The sequence below is a fragment of the Dinoponera quadriceps genome, unplaced genomic scaffold (genome assembly GCF_001313825.1).
Source record: "Dinoponera quadriceps isolate SergipeBrazil2010 unplaced genomic scaffold, ASM131382v1 scaffold6118, whole genome shotgun sequence".
Classification (NCBI taxonomy): Eukaryota; Metazoa; Arthropoda; class Insecta; order Hymenoptera; family Formicidae; genus Dinoponera; species Dinoponera quadriceps.
The window spans coordinates 944,265-968,489 of NW_014562572.1; the positions used below are offsets into that span (position 1 = coordinate 944,265).

General features: G+C 44.7%; 1 protein-coding gene across 4 annotated transcripts in view; it reads left to right on the forward strand.

The window, feature by feature from the left end:
• LOC106751148 (nephrin-like) overlaps window positions 1-24,225 on the forward strand; it is a 277,537-nt gene that overhangs the window by 225,621 nt on the left and 27,691 nt on the right. For all 4 annotated transcript variants that reach the window (XM_014631976.1, XM_014631978.1, XM_014631974.1 and 1 more), the window contains exons 2-9: window positions 128-260; window positions 9,531-9,739; window positions 11,408-11,524; window positions 12,098-12,301; window positions 12,751-12,902; window positions 13,633-13,777; window positions 16,092-16,222; window positions 18,457-18,616. In XM_014631976.1, coding sequence (XP_014487462.1) covers window positions 128-260; window positions 9,531-9,739; window positions 11,408-11,524; window positions 12,098-12,301; window positions 12,751-12,902; window positions 13,633-13,777; window positions 16,092-16,222; window positions 18,457-18,616 — 1,251 coding nt within the window. The remainder of the gene's footprint in view (window positions 1-127; window positions 261-9,530; window positions 9,740-11,407; window positions 11,525-12,097; window positions 12,302-12,750; window positions 12,903-13,632; window positions 13,778-16,091; window positions 16,223-18,456; window positions 18,617-24,225) is intronic.

Below are 24,225 nucleotides of genomic sequence, written 5' to 3' on the forward strand. Positions count from 1 at the left end.
AATGCGGCGCGAATCCAGCCATTAATACGGGGCAGATTAGCGCGCTCCCGAAACACGTCTATTCCGACCACGTTTTTCCGGTTATATGAGATCCTGGCTGACTCTCGACCCGACTTTGTCATTACAGTGACAATGACAGATGCGGAAGCAGTGGCAAGCGGAACTGCGCAGTTACCCTGCGACGTGAAACCGCCGCTCTCCGGGGACAAGCTGCACCTGGTTATTTGGTACAAGGAGGAGGCGGATACGCCGATATACAGGTAAACTCCCTTCCCCTTTCTGTTCTTCTAAAGTTTCTTATTTGGATTCGTGGTGTAAACCACGTCTCGCTTCTTGATACTCACAAGGGCCATAATACCACATGGAGAAAAATAATTTGCTGGCACAGCGAATTTCGCTACAAAATTCGCTACAAAATTATTTTTCTCTGTACGCTTTTTTTTTCTACTTATTTTGAAAATCGCGTTCCTTTTTATTTCTGTCGATACACGTTAATATGCGAGGATGTTGCAGTATGTTGTGCGGCGGTGCGTGTAATGCTACTCCCCAATAGCATTAAATTTATTCAGGTATTTGTGCAACAATTCGCCAGATAGGAAAATAATAAACGTCGCTACGCAAATTGTTCCCTTGAAACCTGCCTCCAATTTATAGCACTCGATGCTATCCGAAATTTGTAAATGCATTACATAAACGTGATGTATAGAATAATCTGATAGGGCGCCTAATATACCAAGCTAAAAGCTTTGAACTATAAAGTTATATAAAATAAAATCAGACAAAAAGAGAGCAAGGGGAAAATTATAAAAAAGCAAAACGAGATAGCTTGACGGGCGTAGAACAATCCGCTTGCCGATTCGATGCGTCTATTTCTATGTTCCGCGTACGTAAAAAAGCTTCTAATGCAGAGAAAAACGAATTATTATACTGGGTAAAATTCATCCTTTTCTATTTGTATCACGTATTCACAGATGTATATAGAAAAAATTCAAGTAAATAATTACCCCAATATTTCTTAACAAACGTTCACTTGGATTCAATAAATATTACTTGAATGTAGCGCTTTCTTCCACATTCAAGTAATATTTACTCGATCCAAATAAAAATTTGCTAAATAGTATTGGAGCAATTATTTACTCGAATCTAATACTTTTTTCTATGTAAGAATCGCGTGAAACTCCAAGTGCAACTTCGACACGTAGGTTGCGTAGCGTGCTAAGCAACGTCGGAAGCCTGCGTCGAGCGAAGAGCAAAAACAACGTTCCCGACGAGGTAATTGTGACGGTAACTGTTGCGGAATGAGATTTATCAATTCCTCAGGACAGTCGTCTGATTATGCGCGGGATATACCCGCAGTCAGCTGAAAACGAATTCTTCCGCTTGTTCCACTTAATTCGTGCAAATGGAAATGCCTTTCAAACAGATAGACAGGCATAATTTACATTCCGCGCCGCGAAAGTGACATATCAGAACTGCAGGAGAAAATCGCCCGATGTTCTAGTTAGGATCCTCTCTGACGCTCATTAAATCAAAGCGAATTTCGCTCCAGGAGGAACGTTAATTGGCTAGGCTTTTAAACGCGATCGCCGATCAAACGATCGTATCGATCTCGTCGCCCGCACAGATCGTCGTCGTATGTATGTGTGCGATGCCGAATCCTGTGCACAATTCTCGTTCAGATGCACCTGACATGTCACGCGTTTCACGCAAAAAAGACGTTTAAAAGCCACAACCGCTGTAATAACTGAGTATCGCGAGTTCTGCGCCCGATCCCAGACTCCGCGTATTGTTGTCGCCTCCATCATCATTATTATTATGATTTTCACTTCACGCGTATATAAACGTTTGAATAACGTCTTCCATTTATCAAAATAATTCAGCATTGTTCTAAATCATTCGGCGCGTACGCAACCTAACCGAATTTTAGTTCTATGTATAAATCAATTGTTCCGCGGATACGGTGTTTTTATTGCATTTCGCATACCGACTCTCGCCGCGATTTATTATTCCAATTCTGGCGTAACGTATGGAAACTTCAAAAGGAAAAAAGGGTCGCACGTTCCGTAATATACTTTTAATTATAGAAGCAGATTATAATTGTTATATCATTTATAGGCGTAACAATGCTGCGCCTTTTTTCTATATTTAAATAAAAATGTATACGTGATATATATATTGTGTGCGTGTGTGTTTTTTGTTTTATTTTAACATATCAAACAGTTCTCAAAATTTTTCCGTGATATGTACGTTGTGTAGAAGAGAAAGAGAAGAGGAGAGCAAACGAAACAATTTTATTTATTATAGTTCGCAAATAAAATAATATTTATATGATGAAATAATTTAACGATGTAAGTGTTGCGATTTACACTTAGTTGCGTAAAACTCCTCCATACGATGTGCATACAAAAAAAATTAAGTATCAATTTAAGATTTATATACTCTAATCGATGTGATCATTGTTTCATGTATAAACAAAAATATATATAATCTTTTTATAAAAATTTAATAACCTTGAATTACAAAAATATTATAATTTTATTGCAATATTACGATAATCTACTAAAGAGCACAATATGATTATTCTGAAAATAATAAATCTTGTTGGAGACATTAAAAACAATTATATCAGAGAAAGATGAATGTATTATTTTAAGTAATTCTATATTCGAATCAAATGTACGTTAATTTTCTTCCAATGATATGAACATTTTCACTTCATAATATAAATCAGGTCTTATATTTGAAATCGTCTTAAATTCATTCTCAGATGTTCTGTAGCCAATAAAACGACTTGTATAGTATTTGAGGATAAACCTTAAAATGATCTTAAATATAAGACCTCGCTATTATAAGAGTCGGAGAGAAAATCTAGAAGCCGGAGTTACTTGGTCCCGGACTCGAACCGTAGGACCTTTCTCTCTTACTGGGTGTCTGCTCTTACCATTGAGCTATCTAGACTCCTACTTCGATATACTCTCTTTCGTCCTCTTATGTTATTGTCTCAATTTTCAAATAAAATAAATTGTTATTATAAAAACTTTCAATGATTCGATTTAATATTATAAACTGTTTTTCACAGAATTATATGCAATTCCTTCATGTGAGTTTTATTTTCTGTTTAACGCTTATTATTATGTATAATTATCTGTTTAAGTTTTTATCTGTTTTTATTATCTATATAACCTCATTTCAAAATATATATGTTGAAAATACCGATGTTTTCGAAACAAGAATATTCCTTCTCGTACGTGCACATTTATGAGCGGAAAGAGAGAGAGACGATTGAGAATTCGCAAGAAAAGCTCTCTCACTACAACGCGCCGATAAGCCAAACGACCTGTGTACCCCTAATTGCGAATACGTAATTTGCTTTTGTTGACCCTGCCGCGCCGGATCCTCTGAGAACCGCTGACACATCACGGTGTGCGGGAGAGATTGTTTTCGTTGAAATGAAAAAACTTTCCCGTTAAGCGTCTTACGTCTGGTAATTCGCCGAAGGGTTTTCCCTCGACAGCTCGATATTAGTTCGTGGGGGGGGGGGGGCACGTCAAAGGAAAAATTAACGTATGCCAGTTGTACCACGCGGGGGGAGGGATTAATTATTCCGCGCGCTTCGGCTGCAATTTCAACGATTCCCCGCCATCGGGAATTAAGTGCCACCGCGTGTTCTTCGTAATGAAGCGCAATTACGGTAGGAAATTCGAGCCTTCCGGTTCCTCGCGTCTCGAGTCCTCCCTTTTTTTTTCTCTTTGTCGAGTGGGGCTTAATCGCGCGCTGCACCCGGTACGAAAAAAACACACACACACGCATGCACGCATGCACACGAGGAATTAACTTACGCGGAATTACGCGTTTACTGCGCGCATTACGAGAGCTCCGCGCACACATGCTCGCATCGCCCGCTCAGTTGTGCGCGCGTGTACGCAGCAAATCGCTTAACGCGCGCATGTTTTGCGACGACTGACACAATTAATTTGTAAATTACACGGGCCGGAATGTAATCAGCCGATGTACCTGCCTCCAGTCGGCGTTCCCGCCGACTCCGCTGGATTGCCAGCTTATTGTATTTGCCGGCGAATTTACGCGCGCCGCGTTTGAAGTTCGCGTGCCGGATATATCGCGCGCACGTTTTCGAAGGGAAAATATGCGCGTGTTCGCCTCACGCGTTTGCGCGCGCGCTTTAGTTCGATTATTAACTAAATGGCGGAGTGATGCATTAAGCATGCTAGGTAGCCGTCATTGCCGATGGTATCCCGTTGTGCACCGACGCTCGATCTTGATAAACGTGTGCGTTGCTCGGCAACCGATTCGCACAGCCGATGCGTCCGCATAAAACCACGCATAAGAGAATTAATATGTAGCACGAGGAAGCGCGAGCGCAAAATTACATAATTTCATTAAATCGTTCTGCATTCGCTCGCGTAAAATAATAAATTCGAAGGATCGCACATTATCGAGAGAGGTAATAGTGAATTTACGACGGGGATGATTCGAGGTTCGACGTGAAAGAGGCCGCGCAACCGCTAAAAATCCTCGGTAAAGAGCTGCTCGTCCGCGAGTAATATTTTAATAAAATAAAAAATAACTCGCCCCCCTCCCTCTCCCCTCGGAGGGAAGATGAATCACGGATAACCGCTGGATGGAAAAACTTCCTTTCGGAAATTGTTCTCAATTACTCTTTCCTATTCTTAATTTCGATGCAATCACCTTATCAGCTCGTTAACGTTAATCTCTCGTTCGCGGCGGCAGATTGAACAAATCAGTCGTGAGCTTTGCGACGATGTACACGCGGAATCTGATGGAATTTCTATTTCCGTCGCGTCTCCCCGACACGAGAAATACTCCCGAAAAACCGGATCCGTCGTCCCAGTTCCGAAACCAGTTAACTCGAGCATTTGACACGAACGGAGAGTCGCGGATAAAGAGAAAGAAAATAGGACGCGCGGGGTTAGGATTAATCTTGCCGGCCGAACGGAGAGAGGCGAAGAGGCAGCGGAAGGTCGCAAGAAAAACCGGATTAAAGTACACGTGCATCCCGATCCCCCCTCCCCCCCGATTCCCGGCGCGAAGGAAGCTGCCGCGTCCGATTCTCTTATTCCGGGGGTTGATATCGCGGTTTATGCATAGAAACGAGGCGAAGCCTCTGCGGTGCGCGCGGGAATCCCATCTTTTCCCGCGCCCGGCGCGGGAATCGCGACGGAGCCAACCCCCGTGACACAGTTAGTATATGTCTATTCCCAGACTGTTTCCCTTTAGAGTGGTCCATATAGCGAATTGGCTGCTGCTTTTTATTTCTCTCGCTCACTCTCGCAAGCCTTCCTCCTCCGTCTCTCTTTCTCTCTCTCTCTCTCTCTCTCTCTCTTTCAGTTTTCTTGTCGCGAGCGCGCCGCAGCCACCCCCGGCGGCACTGATATATGAATTGTAGCGGGGCTTAAAAATATCCCGGACTGGAATTATGGATACGATATTATTTCTTCCGGCGCGCAGCAACGCGACCGTCGTCTATCGCGTTACCCCGCGGCAGGCACTTTTGCGGTTTTATTAAGTTGAAAGTTTCTCGAGTCGTGATGAAGTGCTCCGTCGCGCCGCGGTGGCTTTGTTTTTTTCGAGAAGACAGAATTGATTTATCCTCATCTATCTCTTCGTTGTCGTCGTCACGCGCTACCCGGAGCGCTGCCGCATATCGGCGGAGTCGAGCGGCGAGACTCACGGCGACATATGGAAGCGCCTGCGGCGAAATAATCGAAAATACGCGGACAAGATGTTTTGTATGTATCGTCTCTTCGCGCGATTTCTTCCTCAATATTGTTATCATCGACATGTAGCACCGGACGCGGTGCATGCGGCAAAATTTCTTTGACCTTTCCTGTTGACTTTTGTACATCCATCGGTCTACATGAGTCACTATTATTCACACATCTTGTCTTTTCCTGCGTCTATCAACACAGTTTCGATTCCATGCTTTACTATCAATTATTTTGGCGGCCGAGCTCAAGTGAATCGAATTCTACCGAATGATATCAGACACGATAAGATTCAGCTTCAAATGAATGCCAGCGTAATGTTTCCACGGAACGCGAAAAATTGATTCTAAATTGCTCGGGGAGCAGCCGCAGAGAAATAAAAGTGGCATCGGTTTTCTTCCGAAAACGCTCACCGTGAAAGATCGCATTCCGCAACAAGATTCCATTTTCTCTCGCCGAATGATCGCGACCGACTCTCTCCAGCGAGTAATCACAGGATATTATTGACAGCTCAGAAATCGATCAAAGCGGATGCAACACTGACAAGGAAAGGAAACGCAAAAGCTCGATAGGTGCTGCGCGTCACGCGTATTTCTCGTGCAACGCGCTAATCCTTTGTATATCGCGCGTCCGACATGCGATTATCTCAACTCGTTGCTGTTGAAATTTCTACGCCGGGGATAAATACGTTTACACTGCGATGTGAAACAGTGATGCCCGGGATTAATCGTGCATCCGTATCTGTGCTCTGCAAAAGACACAAGTCAAGCAATTTTCCCTGCTTCGTGATTCGTACATTGAAAAAAATTGCTACATTCAAATAAATATTTACTAAGGAGTAATTTATTGAAGCAGTTTATTTTATTTGGATTAAGTAAATATTACTTGAATGTAGCACACTGGAGGAAGCAAGTGTACTTAAGTAATATTTACTTTATATTTATTACACTTAATCCAAATAAAATAAAATATTCCAATACTCTTTCGCAATTATTTAATTGAACGTAGCAATTGCGTCATTCTATCTTTATCCCTTATTACATAAAACGAAGATAGAATGATGCAATAGCGGTGACGGCGCGCTTCCCGAACGCAGCCTGAAAAACGCGAAGGAAAGTGGGCCGCCGTGTATCACGCAGTGCAAAGGTATCACGAAGAAGCAATAAGACGCGGTAGTATCGGCAACAGCCGCCCGTTTGCTTAACATCCTTGTCCCTATTTTTTTTTTCTCCCCGCGTCGCAACCGGTTCGTTCTCTCATGAGGGGCGGACTTCCAAGCAAGTAGTAGCAGGGACGCTCGTAGAAGCACCGTGTAATAATCGAATTGGAATTAACGCGATCCCCTCGACCGAATGAAAATCGCGTTTAGAGACCCGAACACGTAAAAATGATAATAATGTACATTTCATTATCGAATAAAACCCGTGTGCAACGGTGTCGCTTCATCGCGACATCCGACGTCCCTTTTCATTAACGTAATTTGCCGCTCGATCGTTTAGCAAAAGGCCGATACAAGGCGCTCCAGAAAACCGAAGACGCAGAAAATCGTCCGGACGAGCAAACGAGAGGGAAACACAGAGAGAGAGAGAGAGAGAGAGAGAGAGAGAGAGAGAGAGCACGCGCGTTTATATGCTTGGTTGACGATGTAACTCGCCTTGGCGAGCAGGCGCGTAAAAGTACGAACGTCCTCCAAGGACCGGTTTCAAGAAACTGCTCCGTATACATATGCACACATCGTCGCCGCGCAACCTCTTTCGAAGACGCACCCGCGCACCTGTGCAGGTGCAACGTAAGCGAGCAGCATTCGTCATACTCGTTATTACGGGCGAAATCAATTTCGATCCAAGCCGGATTTGATACGTCGAGTCGTCACGTTTCTTTTGTATCGCGCGCGTATTGGATTCCTCCTCCTTTTCGGGGCGGAAAAACACGCACGCGGTGAGGTCAGAACCTCGAGATACTTTGCCGAGGCGCGCGTAGGAAAATAAAACGTGATGCGTGCGGCGTACGTATCGTAATGCTCTCTCGCGATGCGGGGAATTAAATTGTTGGCTACTAATTAATTTCGCCGTTGATTGATCGCACTGTTAATTAATTGCAATTAACGGTATTGTATAACTCAATGTGGCGTGCGATGAATTTATCTGTAGATTTACTGAAATTCTTTTCGATACGTTTATGCGTAATGTGCGTTATCGCGCTTCGATGCATCATGAAACTCGTGTTGCTTTAGTTTGTCCGTTTTAACAATAAACACGATAATCTCTTTCTCTCTCTCTCTCTCTCTCTCTCTCTCTCTCTTTGTTTCTCTAGGAAACCGCAAACTCCACCGCTGCCAGTAGAAATTTATATTCACTGTCACGATAATTACCGGGTGTATTTATTGACGTACTAAATATCTGACTCGCGATACATCCCGCGTTAATTATTTTAATTCTAGATGAATCTCTCCGTCTTTCGTGATTTCGTTGCACGAGATTGGGTACGTTGCAAAAAGCGCGCCTGTTCGCGGAATGAACACCGAGGTATTCCAAATCCCAAGGAAAATATGAGCGCCGATATGCGAACAATGTAGACTCGGGCGTGTTTAAAAGATCCGTGATAACGGCGAGTAGCTACAACTGACGCTGTAGAACAATAACGCTGACAGAATCCCAGAAACGGCAACGAAACGCCAGCAGAAAAGCGCAGCGCGCATTAGAGGCGTATACGTTTAAGAAGATAAGGAAATTATTGCGGTTAATTATTACCTCGAGTGCATATCGCATTCGCTTTGGACCTTCTTGCAGAGCGAATTTAATTCGGAGGAATAAAAGGAAGTAAATTAGCATGAATTAATTGCTTCAAATAATCATTTTAAAACTACTTATTAAAACTACTTAACGTAATTCTGCGTTATGTCGAAATGTACACAATCGTACGGTGTGTTCAAAAAGTAACGCGTAAGCGATCTTCGAAGAAAAATTACCTTCTTAATGTTAAATATCCCAGGTCCGTGCTTCCTCGAAAATTTCTCTGAAGCACAATAATGAGTTCTGAAAAGTTGGCGAGGAATTTCATTATAGCCCCTCTCCTCCCTCCCCACCCCTCCTCTCGCCGATCCGTCGCAAATTTCTTCGGAAAATTTCTTTGTAGCAACGACGCCGCATAAATTCAGTTAGCTTCGTTTCTGTTCGCCTCACGCCAATAGAAATTCTGCGAGGGCAGCGCGCTGGCGTAAAAGGGCCGATATTAGAGGCCAAAGTGCTACGGGAATCCTGCGTGACTCTGTACTTTTCTTCGGTAACTGCGCCACGTCGGAGCATTTTTCTCAATTGACCGTCTCGTGAGAGTTTAATAGGGGCAATATAAAAGTTTCTCTCTATACGTCCGCCTGTCCGAGAAACACGATGACGCGCATTAGCGAGTATTGAAGGAAAAGGAGGGAAAAAGAGAGGTAAGGAGAAGGAGGGCTTTTCTTATTTAAGGCTTTTTATCGGCAAACTTCCCTTAACAAGAAGTCGTGTATGTACGTATATGTACGCATATACGCGACGTTTTACATAATCCACTGGTCACAGTTATCGTTCATTTCGCGCCTCGTTAAATCCGATTAGCGTGTCATCGTAATCAATTTTACCGATCTATCCGATCGAATCGATTTTCCGCTGTAACTAATATTTCGCTCGAGCGAGAACCGCGATACGTTCCTTCCACGTTGTCAACAGAGATTAATGACTTGTAAAATATGGTTTGTCCGTTTCCTTCTATTTTTTTTTTTTTAATTTCGATCGATCCTTGTTACAGCTTCGACACGAGGGGAAAGGAAACCCTGGATCAAGGCAGCCACTGGCAGGATCATACCTTGGAGCATCGCGCATTTTTCACGTATTCCGAGAGCCCCGCGAAACTCACCCTGGAAAACGTTCGTGAGAGCGACGCGGCTGTTTACAGATGCAGAGTCGACTTCAAGCAGTCGCCGACGCGCAACAGCAAAGTCAATCTAACGGTCATCAGTGAGTTCCCAAACGATATTCCGCATTGATCCGAATACGAGGTGCGCCCGACAAGAAGGGGAGAATCTTCCTTTTTTATATCCCTTTCTCTCTCTGAGACGAGCGTGTTCTTTTGAGAACACGTTCCTTCTTATTCCCGAAAAATAGATATTTACGTTACGTTCCCATACGGACCGATAGTTCTGAAATTTTTGAGGTCGACGGTCGTGAATCTCGATACGAAATTAAGTAATATGATTATATTTGTAAGAAAACAATGGGAAAATAGTTCACTAAGCAATTTTTACGATAAATAATGTGTGATTCTTCTGGAAGAACAGCAACACACTAAGCGGAAAGTACATAATAACTCGTCGCGAACGAGAAATTTCTAAAATTGCGAAATTTCCCTTTTACTTTTATACGCAGAATAAATAGAAGAATCGATTTGTATAAAAAAAAATGTATTCTATTAAAAATTCCATTAAAAAAACACCAAACTGTCCTTGAAATGACCTTAACGATTTCGCTTAAAAAAAAATTAACTTGACCACACAATACCCGCTTCAATGTTAAACAGTTGCTGGAAAATCAGAATTTCATATCTCGTTCAATTTCAAGAATATTAGCCCGTAACAATCTTAATGATTTACTGTATATAAAGAGAATTTCGATTTATCACATAGTGAAATTATATCGACCGATTCGACGTTCATGCTCCCCCACACCGTTTCTAAATACGGTCGACATCGTTACTGCGGAATTTCCGTGCCGGCGCCGTTATTCGTTGATCCTGTGCGCTCTCGAAAACAGTGCACCGTCTGCATTTAACGTCTTTTTTTCCCTCGCGGCGCGATGGGGTAACGTTTACCTTAATGGAGAAACGGCTACGTGACCGTGGCCGATGATACCGAACGGATAGACACCACGAGCTCCGCCATATCGGCGCATTAAAATTTATTTTTTATCTCAGACATAACGCCACCTTAATGGTAAAGGCGGTACGTGACGGCGCAGGCTGATACATCGCCGTGAAAATTGATTCGCCCGCGCTCTTCATGCCGACACGCGGCCTCGGATATTAGCATTATTAGCGATATCGCGAATCCCTGTCCATAAGTGCGAGCGATTAGCGCCGGATACAGCTTTAAAACCGACACGAAGACCCGAGACGTCGGAATTCGATCTGAGAGAATAAACGCGCCTCGCGTTGCGGGGAAAATCAAACACGCCTTCCCGCGGCTACGAGCTACGCCCGAAATTCCAAATTTCGGCCTCTTGGATTTAGACTCGGCCACGTAACAACACCCCGAAGAATAGTTCTCGCATAAATTCGATATCGCTGCTGTACCTTCGCAACGCCTTTTGCCGCGGAATATACATTTTTCGTAATACTCCGGAGGGGGTTTCCCGCCCGTCCATCCTCGCGGCGCGGCTCGTCGCTCGACGTTACTAAATGGAAATTTCTTAACACCGTCATAACGGTAACCACGAGACAGGCGTCTTCTTCGGTGACATTATAGGATTGATACATCGTCCCGCAAATTGATTCACCCCAGCCTCCTCCCCCACCCTTCTCATTTTGAATAAAAGGAAAAGAAAGAAGAAGTAGGAAAAAGAAGAGGTGGTTACAAGGCGTGCGCGCGCAGTATGTTCCTTTCTCTCTCTTATTGTGGAAAATTATTACAGTACCGCCGGAGCAGCTTAGCATATTGGACGAAGACGGAGGGTCTCATATTCCCCATTATATCCTTGGCCCGTACACCGAGGGAGCGTCTTTCAATATCACGTGTGTCGCCGCCGGTGGTAAGTGCATGACGCGTCGGTGCACTCCCCGGTGCATTCGCCTCGCATAACCCTCAACGTTGCCGCGACGTTACGGCACTCACGGCCGCTCTTCGTAACGTAACGTTACGCGAAAACAAATGCGGCTCGATTTCTTTGATATTCCAGCCGCGTTATTATTTGCGTTAGTCTCGCGTTTTAAATTTCGCTCGCGTCGAACGGAGGACAGATCGAACGCTAGTGAACGTAACAATATGATCGATAACGGTGGCCACGATATAGCGACAATATCGCGCGTTCGCCGCGATATTTTCTCGCGCGCTAATTCGAAAGGACTTTTCCACCGACGAAAAGATACTATATCCCGTCGCGAGAGAACATTTTATTTCTTACACCGCGTGAAGAGTTTCCGAGCTCTTCATTTTCTCCCTTCCCGCGGTTCGATTGTATTCATTATATTCGTAATGAATCGACTGTTCGTAGCGTAACGGAGTGAGTCGTGATTACAAGTCGAACGAGAACGCCTTTCACGGGACCGTGACGTTATTCCATGTGTTTCTCTATGTTGTACTCTGCCTTTATATGTTTCTTTAGGACGACCGCAACCACGAGTGACATGGTGGCAGGAAAATGCTCTGCTAGACGACAGCTACGAGGCTGTCGGTACTAAAAGGGTCCGCAATGTGCTGCGATTGGAAAAGTTAGGCCGCGAGCATTTGCATGCGGTTCTGACTTGCCAAGCCTCGAACAACAATATGGTAGCGCCGATATCGAGCTCGGTGTCGCTCGACATGAACTGTAAGCACCGATTTCCCGCGATATTCCTTCAAAGAAAAATTCGCGAAATCGTGTCTCTCATTGAATAAATTACTCGTGTACGAAACAACTAAATCAATTTCAATCTCTTCAGTAATCGATAATCTGTCATTTTGTATTAATCGAAACACGATCTACACACATGTAAAATTACGAAAAGATTGATCATATCGAAACTGGGATAATTAAAGTCGAAATTTTCTGCAGTAATACGTATAATATATTTTTACTCGTTTGTTCGATTAGTCATTGCTTCTGATTAATTGTCAATCTAATATTTAAATAGTCGCTTAACAAATGTCGTGTATCGATTGTTACATCTCGCCGAGACAACGTCGGTGAATTTAGTCGTAACCGGGGAGATTTCTATCAGCCAACACGTACGCGGATCGATGGGTACTTAAAATCGAGTGTGACGCACTCTTTTGCAGTGAAACCACTCTGGGTCCGGATTCAAGGAGAAATCCGTCCATTTAGCGCTGGCAAGACCTACGAGATAGGTTGTGAGGTCGTCGGAGCCAGACCGGAGCCCAAGATCGTATGGTCCAAAGGGAACATGATACTGCGAAATGCACGGCAGACGGTACGATTTAAAATAGAATCGTCGGCGATTTAATACATTCTCATAAATCACACGACATGCGCTCATCTCGAGTACTTCCTCTCTCTCTCTCTCTCTCTCTCTCGAACAACTATCGCTTCACGTCGCTTTTCTTTTTCTCTTCACCCTCCGCATAACGATTGAGAGAATGAAACTAATCAAGGTGTTTCAAACTACGATCGTCCGTGTGCGACTTTGACGTTTCAACGTGCTTTCACGAGTTTTTCGCGGGAATGAAGTAAATATAAAGGAATATTACGAGAAGTTCTTCCGGGATTTTCATATAAATCAACGAGAGCAAAGGTTCACTGAAAAATAAGTTTGGTTATGGCACCGGAGTAGTCGATGTGATTGTCCTTGTTTAATGACGTCAGAAACAAGAAAATGCATACCAAGATTTTTTGCGTTATACTTTCAAATATAAAATTGTAACCACAAAATAACACTTGTAATCGATTCAGCACACTTGTAAAATTGGAAAACATTCAGTGTTCTGTACGACGTCGTAACACGAGAATTTGGAAATTTTTTCCAAATTCGAGCCTCGTACAGATCGGACGCTACTCCGCGATGCAATCTCATCGCCGTCCGGTTCTAATTCAATCCGCCGTGGCGGCGCCGATTCGATCCTGGGGAGTGTGCACGCGCGTATCGCGATTATTAAATTGTTCGGTAAACTGTTTTAAATTCATGAAATCTCTCATCTCGGCAGGCGACTTCCGACGGCAACATAACAACCAGCATCCTCACATTCGTGCCGAATATCGAAGACGCCGGAAAGTTCCTGTACTGTCGCGCCAACGTGCCAGTTATTCCGGACTCGGAGATGGAGGATGGATGGAAGCTCAATATATGCCGTGAGTGTTTTCGCAGATACTCGCCAGGCTGTCCACAATTTCACGCGCTACGTGCGCATACAGACGCGCAGCTCCCGTTAATATAATATTTTTCCAAGCACATGGTATGCATGCATATTGTACGTACGCGTAAGAGCATGTGCTCCTTGAATTCGATACATATATATGTATGAGACGCACTCCCTGCGAGTGTTAAAATTCAAGACCTACCGACTCACGTAGAGATGCAACAGCAGGACCCCCCCGTTGTGCCGCTACGCAGATCTGCAACGGAAAAATACAATTTTGCCGATTAAATTTACGGTTCGTTTCTTCTTTCCTCTCTAAGGAATTTAGCCCTTTGCGATCGCAATTCGAGTTGTTCCGACGACTGTATCTCGACCTTCGATCGCGACGAGTTAAATGTGAAGGAACATAGAGTTCCCGCGAATTTATCGTCTAGTTGAGCCAGCTTTACCTGAACCGGGTCTTCCGGTACTGCCTCCGCCATCCGGCCGAACTGCATTTTCCGCCACTGGCACCGTCAGATCTGAAACGAAACGTGATTTTGCCAATTAGTCGCGACAATAGAGAGGTTATGTGGTCTGGAGATTCGAGAGTACGGCTATTCTGTGTTCTTTCGTTGAGATTAATAAACGTTAATAATCATTATCTTACATGTTTCGCGTCGCCGCTGCTCACGACAATATCAAGGTGACGATGACACGCACAAAGTATCGTAATTTCGTGATTTCGGAAGACGCGAAAACGACGCGCGACGACATTATCCGGTCCACTCGCGTTCGCGGTCGCGACAACTGTGGTCATCCATGTTTACTTATCGGACGCCGACGCATGTTGTCATTGCTTCTAGGTCGCGCGACGTTACGCGCGAGTTCCTTCGGAATGTCAACAGACGCGAGACGAGCGAACAACCGCAACAGCATCTAAAACGTAACGAACACTAACTCCCGATTTTTCCGAATCGATTTGGCGCCTAAACGCGTCAACGGCGCGCACACAATATGGCGATAATCGACGCGATAAGTGTTGCGCGTGAATTGACCAATCAGAGCTCGGTTCAAAAACGAGAATCTCAATATGGCCGTTTCGCATTATCGACCGTGATTTTCTCTCTCAAGTTTACGTCTTACGTTTACGGTTACGCCAATTCGTGCGCGACAATCCTTGAGTCCTACCGTTTTCCGTACACCAGCGGTCCTTACGTTTCCGACAGTGTCCTTCCGAACGTGTCCTCCGCGGTGGTTCTCCTGTCTCGTTTGTCAGCGCACGGAAAAGAACGGTCGTTCGACGGGCCGTTGGTGGTGAGTCGCGTCGTAGCGCTCGGCGCCGCAGTTCAAATTGCACCTCCGGTGCAACTTTCGCGCGGCATTAATACATAAAAGTTGCGGCACGAATCGCCGCGAAACGTCGCGGCGCGATGTGGACGCCGTGCTGCTGCAGCGGACCGGGATTAACGCCGTGATTTCACTGTCCAATATAAAAGTTTTTACCTAGCGGGCACACGGAAGGAGAGCAGAGAAGGAGAGAGAGAGAGAGAGAGAGAGAAAGTGAGAGAGAAAGATAGGAGCTCTACGTCGAAATTAATGGCACATGCCGATTTGCCACCGCTACCGCCACCTGCCGAGCCGGGGAAGATTCAACCCGATTTCGCGGCGCGTTTCCACAGCTTCGACTGCCTTGCCAGCCCCATTTTCTCGTCTTCCCGCGGATTTTTTCCATTAGTCGCGCCCGCCGATAATTCCGCGAGTCGGGGCGGGGCTCGGCGAGAGAAATTTACTCGTTTATTGCGAATGCGAATCGCGAAAGGCGGAATTATCGGATTCGCTCGCTCGGTCGCTCGCGCGCACGCAGCTCTACGGCGAAAGGAATCATAAGTAACATTCGATACGGTCAGCCATTTTCTTTTTTTTTTTCACGGAGATAATACCACAGAACCGGCGCCGGACGACGCTCTTTCAATGAGAAAATGCGAGAATGTTCGATTGCGGTGCGCCATTTATTTACGATTCACGAGGATTCACGACGGTAAGCGCCGCAGGCAGAAGCCGTGGCTGTGAAAATCGTATTATCATCTGCGTGAGTATTATTCGCGCTCGAAACTCCAATTTTTTCCTTCCGTATCCAAACGGTGACCTAACCTGTTGTAATCTAAGCTAAGCTAATCTCCTACGGTTCGAGCACTCTCTCTCTCTCTCTTTTTGTTGTGGTGTTCAAACATTAATAACGTTAATTATCATGTTCGTAATTAAAGCGGCATTTCTCATATTGGCACATCCCACTCACACGGCTTTGATGTCGATTCTGTTTTCAGACGAGCCTGTGGTTACCCTCGAGCTTGGCAGCAATCTGAATTCGAGCGCTATTCGGGAGGGTATCGACGTTTACTTCGAGTGCAACATCAAGTCCAATCCCTGGGTTTACAAGGTTTCCTGGCGCCATAACGTGAGTCCACACTCCTCCGCGCGCGCGTCTTGAGAGCGCGGATAACGAATCCGGTTCAGAAATCGATAATATAAGCTGAGGGAGCTTAATCGCGTCGAGATAAGGGAACGGCGGCGACGCGCACCTGCGACACACGAACTTCCTTCCGTCCGAGAACTCGCGCGCGCGCGCGTTTGATCTCGGATTCGTATCGCCGAGATGCGACGCGACGCGCGTATAAAGCGGACTTTCCTCAAATAGTAATTAACTCTCAGAGAGAGAGAGAGAGAGGGAGAGAGAAAGCAACGAGATTTTCTTCTCAAGATCTCGTTCTCCGTGAAGAGTCGCGTAATTTAGCGTTCTCCTTGCCTGAAAATCTGGCATTTTCTCTCGCTGAGGACGTGCAGGAATTTTTCGACAACCAAGATTCTTGAAATTATTATTGGAACTATTGCTATTTTATTCGTACAATCCATATGTTTCCGTTAACTAGGAAATCAAAGATACTAGAGATTAATTATTTATGACCCTTATTTTTGACTAAAAATAATTGTAATCGAAACTGAAATTTAGTATGATATGGTACCTCTTGGCTCTTTAAGATTAATCAGCAAAGGAAAGAAGGAGACAGAAAGAAATAGGCAGAGAATAGAACGTGAGCAAATATTACGTGTATAAAAACATTTCCTCTTATCAACATTAAAAGTAATCCGCGTTTTTGATACTGGATTTCGCATAACGCGATACGCAACGTGCGAATATTTCGCGAACGGTAATCCATTGGGATTATGCCACGGTGTTCGAATTTATTCTAAGCCTTTGAACTGCGCAATGTTTTTCTACGTTATTAAAATAATTGGTGTGATTGATGTAGACTGGTAATCGCAGCGCAAACTGAGCAGCACGTACAAATCGGGCCGTTTTATCAACGATTAATCAGAACGCGATTGTGATTTGTCACTGTCCGAATGTATTTTAATCTCTTCATTCATAGAACGTTTTGTCTTTTATCGATGATAAAGTCACACGCGCAATTGATTCGGATCTGATAGCGCGCGGCATAAATCACGTGTATAAATCAAAATATTTCCTGCTTCGCAATTAAACGATCGGGAAGCAATTGCTCTCGATCACGCCAAATTTATTTTAATCCCATGGAACGGAGCATATTTTTTCTCTGCTGCTATCGCAGAACGTGGACGTATTTACAATATTTAAATGATAAACGTACCATGCCTGACATCGCGTATGCGCGCGCGCGTGTAGTTATGTGTGTGCACGTTTCACTGAAAATCGTCAGACCAAATTTTTCAGGCGTACCCTTTAACTTTTCCGGTATTCTTCGAACTTCGATATCCGTTCGAGCCAATTCCGTCGCAAAACGAATGTCGTATACGCGGAAACACCGGCGAACGCAAATCCCAATCAATTTCCTCGATTCGAAGACTCCAAATTTGTTTCGCGAAAACTCAAAGCCGCTTTCGCGGCCTCGAAAGTCGCATGTGCGACGGGGAAACGCGCGAGATCGAGAAACTGTCAGCACTCCCCGTCGTGAATTTCTCACGCGGGATTTATTATCGCTTAGCGCGCGCGCGCGAAAGAAAAAAAAGACCGTAAAAACCTATTTGCACTTTTTTCGACATTAATAATATCGCGCGAGCGGGAAATGCATAATATCGATGTATTCCTGTTTTATAACGCTGTTAGTTGCTCATTATTATTTACCATTAGTCATATACTGTCATATTCTTTCTTACGTTGTTGCCGATAAAGGAAAAGCACCAAAACCGACGTACTATTTTGCTTTTATGCTATAAACTGCCACTTCAGCTCCACCTATTACGCTCAATAGACGGAATTCATATACTATTTGATATAATTCGATATTTTATAGCTGAGAAACATGAGTTTGTCGATTTTCCATACCTGTGTCAGTTTTGGTGCTTTTTCTCTAATAATGGAAATTTTAACATGATATTCATCAAAAGAATTTTCGGGATTGCGGTTCATCGTCGAAAAATTACCCCGTCTCTCGAAACGGTTTATTTTTGTCGCGACACCGACGAATAGTCATAGATCGGAATTAAACTGGAATCGATTCTCGCGCTCGAGGTCCGGGACTTTTTAATTTTCGGGTTTGCCGGAGTTCCTTTGTGGGCTTAAATAATCTATTACTTGCGCGCCGGATCCCCGGCGAGTTTGTTCACACTGGCAGCCAAGTAAACACGTGGCCTCGTTTGATTTCACATCCGCAGGGCAATCCGCTATATCACAACGCGGCGACCGGAACGATAATAAGTAATCAGAGCCTGGTGCTGCAGAGCGTCACTCGCAGTAGAGCTGGGATTTACACGTGCATCGGCAATAATCAAGAGGGCGACGGCGAGAGCAATCCGCTGAACTTGGACATAAAGTGTGAGTATCCGTTACATACATTTCCCGCATGTCATCCGCCATAATCTACATTGGGCGCTCTAATTAAGTCCAACTACTGGCGGCTTATCGTTCGACGTAACATAGAAATGCACGATACCCTTCACGCGCTTACACTCATCTCATTCTAAGACGATTAGCGAGCGACTAATGCGATTTTCTCACAGGAAAGAGGCAATACCATTCTCCGAGACATCTTTCCACTATTTTTGGTCGCGAAAAAAATACACGTGCAATCGTGACGAGCCTTTTCCTTTTCTCTCTTATTTTCGAATTTTCCGCGCACTCTCGGCGCCCGTATTTTTTCAGCGTCCTGTTTTCTTATTGCTGAGAAAATGATTGTTGTATAACGTAGAAAAATAAGGAACGTGCGACCTCGCGGATCTGAAATTTCTGAATTGCCTAAAGTCCGGAGTTAATTCCTGTGTCACTGCGTTCACTGCGCTGACACATAACTGATACTGACACAACGGTATGCGCGCGGATCGACGTTAAATCAGCTTAGGAGTCAAGCTTTGTTTACGAGGGACATAAATCCGGCGCATAGGAGGAAACGTCCGCGCATTCGGAGCGTGAGCGCTCGCTCGCTCCCTCCCTTCCTCGTAGCGAGATCTCCGCTTCATATCGACGTTTAATATCTCGAGATCGCGCACTATAAAAGAAAACAAGGTTTCATAAAGGCTCACTCTCTACAGAGAGGCAACCCGTAACGGGCGCGGTCGTAAGTCAATTTCATATGCACGCATTAACCTAAACACTATAAGCAAGTTTTGACAGCTCCTTCAGTGCGTTGTAAAAAAAGATTACCGCGGCTCAATATTAGTTTCGAGTTATGAGTTATAAAACTCGAGATATATTAAGGATATAACAGCAAAACGCTCGCGCGTTCTGGACTTAATTGCTTGAAAGTTCGCGTGAGCAATCAATGAGCCGACGATAAAGAGATTTCTTTCCCATGTTACACGTTTTCACGCAGAAAATTAACTTACTAGTACGGTAAATTTTATGCTGTCACAACAAACTCGGTCGGTTACTACGCGAACATCGCTGTCGCAACGAATATGCAGCGATGGTTTCGCTGCAGCAGCAAAATTATTTTCTCCGTGAATTCAATTAAAGAGACCTGGTCTCTACGTTCGGCTTCCCTCGCTCGGCTTTCCTCGGAGATGCACGTGCTTTGTCACCGGCTCAAAGTAATTCATAAGGAATATTCACAGCTCTTTTTATATCCGATACTCGATAATAAAGAATCTGAAATACACACTACGAGAGCGAGAAAATATCGCCGTCTTCGTCGTGTCTCGAAGTTCGCCAGTATGAATTTATTATAGCGATGTGTGCGGTCCCTTTCCCGCGCATTTTATCCGTGCAAAGTGTCTTACACCAAGGGTTCAGCGAGCGTTAAATCATTCCGGGGGATGCTTTACATACGTGGGGACACATGCACACACACACACACACGTAGCCGACCCCGGCTCTGCCTTAAGTCTGTGCGTGGCTTATGACCGACTGACTGACATTTGCCACCGTTCGTATACCAACTGCGCTCATTAGCATTTAATGGCTTTAATACACGTATAAATTATCCACTATTAATCCGCGCGCGGATTAATCGTCGATCAGCCGAGGTATCCCCCCCGTATCATTCACCTGAACATCTGTACGTATGCAGAATATTTGCTAATAATAAATTCGTTGCATCAGCAGGCCGGTAATATTTGTGTCTCACAAAGGGTGGCGTGTAACTATTTTCTCTACTGTGAGATATTTTTCCGCCGTTTCTCTGCAACGTCGATGTTAAATATCGTAATAATGAAACCCGGAAGCCGAGAGATCAAAGTCGTTTTAACAAAAGCGAAAAGAGAGACAGCGCGAATTACAACGATGAAAGTTAGGTCGTGATTAATGAAATCTTGCATCGTTTTATGTTTCTTTTTGTGTGGACACAATATCAACGCAAAAGCCGCTTTTATCATTAGACTGCGGTCGCCAGGTTCGTCTCCTTCCGGCTAAAGCTTTGACCGAGGTTGCTGCGTGTCGTTTCTCGCTAATCTTCTTCTTTATAACCCTTCCGCTAAAATAGCATTACACTGAAATAAATTTTATTCGTGAAGAGTACAATATCAATAAAAATGTCGAGCGACGCGCGTCATTGAGTCGTATTTCACGGATATTCCAGCAGTGAATTCGTCCTGTGTGTGTGTGCGCACGTTCTCTCTCTCTCTCTCTCTCGAGGCTTTCCAGTGAAAACTATGTGAAATTTCGCGTAATTATACTCGCAATTATGTTGGTTTTAATAACCCTTTTGGTAAGCTAAACGGCCGAGTCTCGTGAACGTCGAATGTTCCTGTATAATCCGTATTTTCTTTGTTCCCCTAGGCTGCAGCCGCGCTATTTTACAGCTAACTAAGCGGCTTAAGATCTCGGATACGGCAGAGCTCGAAGAAGGAGCTTCTTGCCGCGCGCATAATTATACGTACTGAAACTGAATTAAAATCTTAAGCGTTTCGCGTTACCTCGCTCGCGCACGCAAATCGCAGATTTTCCGGAACGAAGCGACTTTCTCTCTCTCTCTCTCTCTCTTTCTGCCTCTCTTTTTCTCGTACTGCCCGTTTAAGACCCGAGATAGATCTCGTTTCGCATTTATGCATTATATACTCTATATATTTACCTAACGTATCATTTTTAAAATATGTCGCGCTACAGAGCGTGCTCGCGAATACCTCTGTCGAGTAATCAATGTAGCTCGCATGAGAGGAAATGCGTTACGTGCATCCTGCGAATTCTAATTCGCAGAAAATACATATTTCAAGCTTTTTAATGTAGTAAATCTCTTCATACATCTCTGGTTCGGATATATCAGCGAGAGAAATGTCAGGATGAGGCCTTTGAAAATTCTGGATATTCGTGCTCTCCGGACGCGAAGCTTGCTTAAAGTTTCACAGGCCCGCAATGCGTCTCGACGTCTAACGCGATCACGTCTAACGTTTTCGAGATATTTCGTGTATAAGTCGATATCGGATCGAAAAAGGTTGCTTGGTAGCTTCGAGCTGCTACTTCTGCTGCTCCATTTTCGTGTAATTGCACCTCGCGCAAAGAATACGCGCCTCGCGCGAATTACACGACGAGCATCGCCGTAACAACCCGCAATTAAATGTGTCGAGTCTAAAAATTCCGTCACTCAGCCGTTCGTCAGTGTTAACGTTGGTCTTAATCAGAGGCTTTTACGTTGGAATGTTGCAAGTATAAAGAGCGATAATAATAATCCGCCAGCAACGACGGCTCAACAATCCGACTTACGCGAGCAGGTTAATATTATTTCGCATTTTAAATTGAGATGAAGAGATATATACAGGATGTTTTGATCTTTTTTTTTTCGCGAAATTTTATCATACTCGGCTTGAAATCAACGTTTTGCTCTTCCTTTTGAAATCAACGTTTCATTTCCTTGATCTCGTTTCGCCCTTGTCAAGTTCTATTGTGATAAGTAATGATATCTCTTATCTACTTTCTCCCGTGTACACTTCAAGTCTCTCTAGACTTCTTGATTCTTTTGAGGTCACCCCGTAGATCAAGCTTGTAGTATAGCTACGTCGTACGACGCGGTTTCGCAGAGCGAACGTGGTGTAAACATGCGACCCTTTGGCTGACGCTGACACGCGCAAAGTAATACAGGTTGCTTAAGCAGAAATTGCGCGATTAATACTTAATTACACGCTGCGGTAACTTCACGCGGGACCGCCATATTTTTATCACGCGAACTTTCGCTCTCTCTCTCTTTCTCTTTCTCTCTGTGTGTGCGAGATCCTAATGCGTAAAATATTAAACATCTTTATTTAGCGTGGATATAAATCAAATGATTACAAAAACAAGTATCAGCAGCGGGTGCGAGATTTATTTTCTGTTACGTAATCCCCTCTCTCTATCTCTCTCTTTCTTTCTCGGTTTTCAATTCTCACAGTCCCTTCATCTTTGACTTCTGAAACTGGTAAGTTCGAAGCGGAGTAGGGTCGATGGAAAAACCGATGATAACGTAGTTGATATTTCGGAGGGCGAACAGCAGTGGGGAATTATCGATTCGTCGAGAGATCTGTCAGAATGAATTACGAACGAAAGCGAATCTGTACGAAACGATACAACCGACTCTGCGATACTCCACAAATTAATCTTATAATGAAAAAAAAAAAGGAAAAGAGAAGAAAACAGGCGCGTGTGGGGAATTTAATTTCCGTAATCGTCGCGTCAGGCTCGCTTCGCCAGCGACTTTTGCCACGGTGTCGCGAGGGACTGGCGTTTCATTCCGCACAACAAAATCGTGCCGATTTATAACTGACTCAGCCTTCTCTTTCTCTCTCTCTTTCTCTCTCTTCGCTACGGCCGTCCGCGGGAAGTAGATACGTCATCGGTCAGCCGGCGCGCGCGTTATCGGCGCGCAATACGCGCGCTCTCGCGGAATTCGTTTCGCTAACTTTAGATTCCGCTGGTGTAATTTAATTACGACAGACGGACGGCGCAAACTAGAATGCCGTCGTTGCTGCCGCCACCACCGCCGCCGCCGCCACCCGGATGAAATATGTCAATGAATTTATCGCGGCCGCCGGCCGGACATTTATTCGCGCTGCAAAAGTGAATTCGATTTCTCGCCGGGGCGTTTTGATTTATTCGCCGTGATAGATTGGATAGATTATGTAGTCGCGCGTAAAAAGCCGAGCCAAGACGTCGCCCGGGTGGCGCGATCGATCGATCGTACGTCACCCATCTGTAATCCCTAACAATACTCCTCGCTAGCGTTTAGAAGATCCGTGAGATCCTACGCGCGCGCGAATTTCTCGGGCCGCGCGTTCGAAAGGAAGAGAGAGGAGGAGAGTAGAGAACGAGAGGGATCTTTTCAATGGAAACACAAGGCGTATTAATTACGCGGATATATTAATACATCACGAGATAGCGATCGCGCGACGGAATACAAGCGACACATGCACACACACGAGGACTAATAATTGCCTCATCGAAGATCCATCGATCGATAGCTACGATGCGATTGCGTGTAACCGGGTTCATTAACGCCGACGCTCTCTAATCGAGCCATCTAATTAAGATGAAATTCTTCGCGGGACTCTTTAGCCCCGACGAGCATGCCTTCTTCCTCTCCATCTTTCTCGTCCGTCTCTCGGAGAAACATCGCGCCGTATCTCGCAATGCATCACCGCATCGTACGGATCTCCTATCGCGTGTGCGATACACGTGAGATACGATTCTCGATAACCTCGTCGAAGATCTATCGATCGGTCGACGGTAGGGGCGCACGCGTACCGCGTGGCCGCGCATCTAACTAGGTCCATTAACGCCAGCTAATTAATGTATCTGATTAAGCAAGGCATCGACGCACATGTATCATCTCAAGTCCCGACCACGCTCGATCCATATAATATCTCGTATCTAGATAGTTGTGTTGCTTGCATAAACTATGCGGCGGCGTACATCGTCGCCACGGCGCGGGCATAAATCTTCGTTATTTGACGTAATGGCCACTCGCGCGGCCTCATACGCCGTAGATTATTATTATTATAAATTCTCCGGACACGCGCGCGCGC